At 64.9% G+C, this 2,105-nt stretch overlaps 1 protein-coding gene across 1 annotated transcript in view; it reads left to right on the top strand.

Annotated features, from left to right (window-relative positions):
- LOC113205761 (uncharacterized) overlaps positions 1–589 on the top strand; it is a 139,327-nt gene extending 138,738 nt beyond the window's left edge. Inside the window, exon 5 of the mRNA XM_052265370.1 lies at positions 337–589. Within this exon, the coding sequence (XP_052121330.1) occupies positions 337–589 (253 nt within the window). The remainder of the gene's footprint in view (positions 1–336) is intronic.
- Positions 590–2,105: the final 1,516 nt, after the last annotated feature.

The following is a 2,105-nucleotide window of genomic DNA, read 5'->3' as shown; positions in this document are numbered from 1 at the left end:
GGAGCTCTCGCTCACTCCCTCTTCGGCCTGAGCCTGTTGACAGCGCGCAGTGTTTGCAGACTTTCGTTTCGTTCGTGTGTATGCTGTGCCCGTCTCCTTTCCCCGCCCCCTCCAGTAGACGCGACGGCGCCCCCTCCCCTCCCTTCCCATCTCCCCTACGGACGTAATAGGCTTACTGAGAGTAACTAACTTCGTTACGCTGCCAGCATCACCAACCCATTCGCTTCATCCCATCTCCCGTCCCGTCGCTCGCTGTCACTGCCCCCCGCGATAGGGCCGGCCTGGCGATAGGGGCGTGGCGCAAGGCTGACGGCCGGTCCGGTCCTTCTGTCGCAGGCTGCTGACGGAGTGCATCGAGTACCAGGTGATGCACGAGGAGCCCGGGGCCGCCGCCGCGCTGCGGGAGCTGCAGAGCAACCCGCCGGCAGGCCCGGCGCCGTGCTCGGCCTGCGCGGCCTGCGCCGCCTGCTCCAACTGCCCCGCGCAGCACCACGACGGCGGCGGCGGCGCGGGCCTGGCCGCCCTGGAGGAGGAGCCCGAGGACGACGACGAGGACGACGAGGATCACCATCACGGCGACCGGAGGTGAGTGGGCGCCAACTTCAGGTGGATTCTATATATTTGACTCTGTCAAGACCGAGGCGCTTACGCACGCGTGATTTTTATGGGCGAAACGATAGAGCGCCCCCCTCACCCCATCTCACCCTCAGTCAGTCCTAAGAAGCCACCTGAAAGGTAGGCAATTTGGTGTGTACCAATCCCTTGTGTGACAGGCAGCCTGCAGGGCACCACCACCCCCTCTGCGTCGCCGTCCACCGAACCTACCCGACGCGAAAAGAATTGTTCGTTTTGTATGCTTTCGGTTGGCTATCGGTTTTATAAACCCGTGCCCCCTGGCCCTCCCGATTTCCTCGAAGCGTGATGGCCACTGTGGCCTCACACTGCTGGAAGGGAATCGGCGGTGAGAGGAACGCGTATAGAAATGGCGTTCAGAGAAAGGCTTGTCATGTTTCATTATCGCGAGTAGGTATCGCCGGGCCAGTGGACCGGATCCAGGCAACTGCTGCTGTTTGTCTTCCGGGCCGACAGGGGAGGGCGGTCTTTATAAGGTTTATTGGGAGAGAGCGGCGGTTCTGTGCTGCGGCCCAGCCTCGGCACACCAGGCAGTTGCTGTGGCCGTCCCGGTCCGACGGGCTCGTCACACGGTTCGAGGCCCGGCCCGGCCCGGCAGGCCCCCGCCAGTATCACTCGCCGCCAGCCGCCGCCAGTACTTCTGCTGTCGCCCCTAATCCCGGCACCCGCCCCGCCCCGTCGTGCGAGATCAGGGTGGCGCTGGCGCTGCGCGGCGCGGCCCGGCGCCGAGGTCTCTCATATCGGATTCAAAGCCAGCGAGCCGAAATTTCATTACTGTCTGCGGGTGGGCCGGGGCCGGCCGGGCCGCGCGGCCGGCGGGGCCCTTGTCCCATACCGTTTCGTTATTTCTATGGCACGTATAAAGCAACAGCGCGGGCCCGCTGCGGTGTGCGGGCCTCTGCCCCACCCCCTGCTGTACCCCTTCCCCCCCGCTCACCACCACCCCTCCCTCTACCGCCAACGCCACAGTTCAAAACGCGGCCGCGTTGACCGAGCTAACGGGTGGACGCGGAGGAGCTGGGCGGGTGGTGGCGGGTGGCTCCTGCGACGGTGGCCGTCATCGTTTTCTTGGCCAAATTATGTATCAGGAGAATAATTATCATTATTACTCAAGGGCTTCATTTTAATTAATGTGTCGCATCGTTGCGGCCCTTTGCTCGGCTCGGCTCCCCGCTGCTGCCTGGCGGCCGCGGCGTAGAGATATTAACAGGGAAATGGCAATAAAGCAGACGACACCGGGCCGCTCTCTGATTCAAGGCACGGCGTGGGAGCGGGTGGGGGTGGGGGAGGGGGTTCGCTGCTCGCTGCGCTTTGTGTGCGTGTCCCGGCGGGCCCCCGCAGCAGCAGCGGTGGCGCCCAGTTTCCCCTTTCCCACCTGCCCCTCCTGCGCCCCTCCTGCGCCCCTCCTGCGCCCCTCCTATGCCCCTCCTGCGCCCCTCCTGCGCCCCTCCTGCGCCCCTCCTGCGCCCCTC

This window comes from Frankliniella occidentalis, unplaced genomic scaffold, assembly GCF_000697945.3.
Source record: "Frankliniella occidentalis isolate FOCC.00 unplaced genomic scaffold, Focc_3.1 Scaffold26, whole genome shotgun sequence".
Classification (NCBI taxonomy): domain Eukaryota; kingdom Metazoa; phylum Arthropoda; class Insecta; order Thysanoptera; family Thripidae; genus Frankliniella; species Frankliniella occidentalis.
Note: the sequence above shows the minus strand (reverse complement) of the source record. Positions and strands in the feature narration are given on the sequence as shown.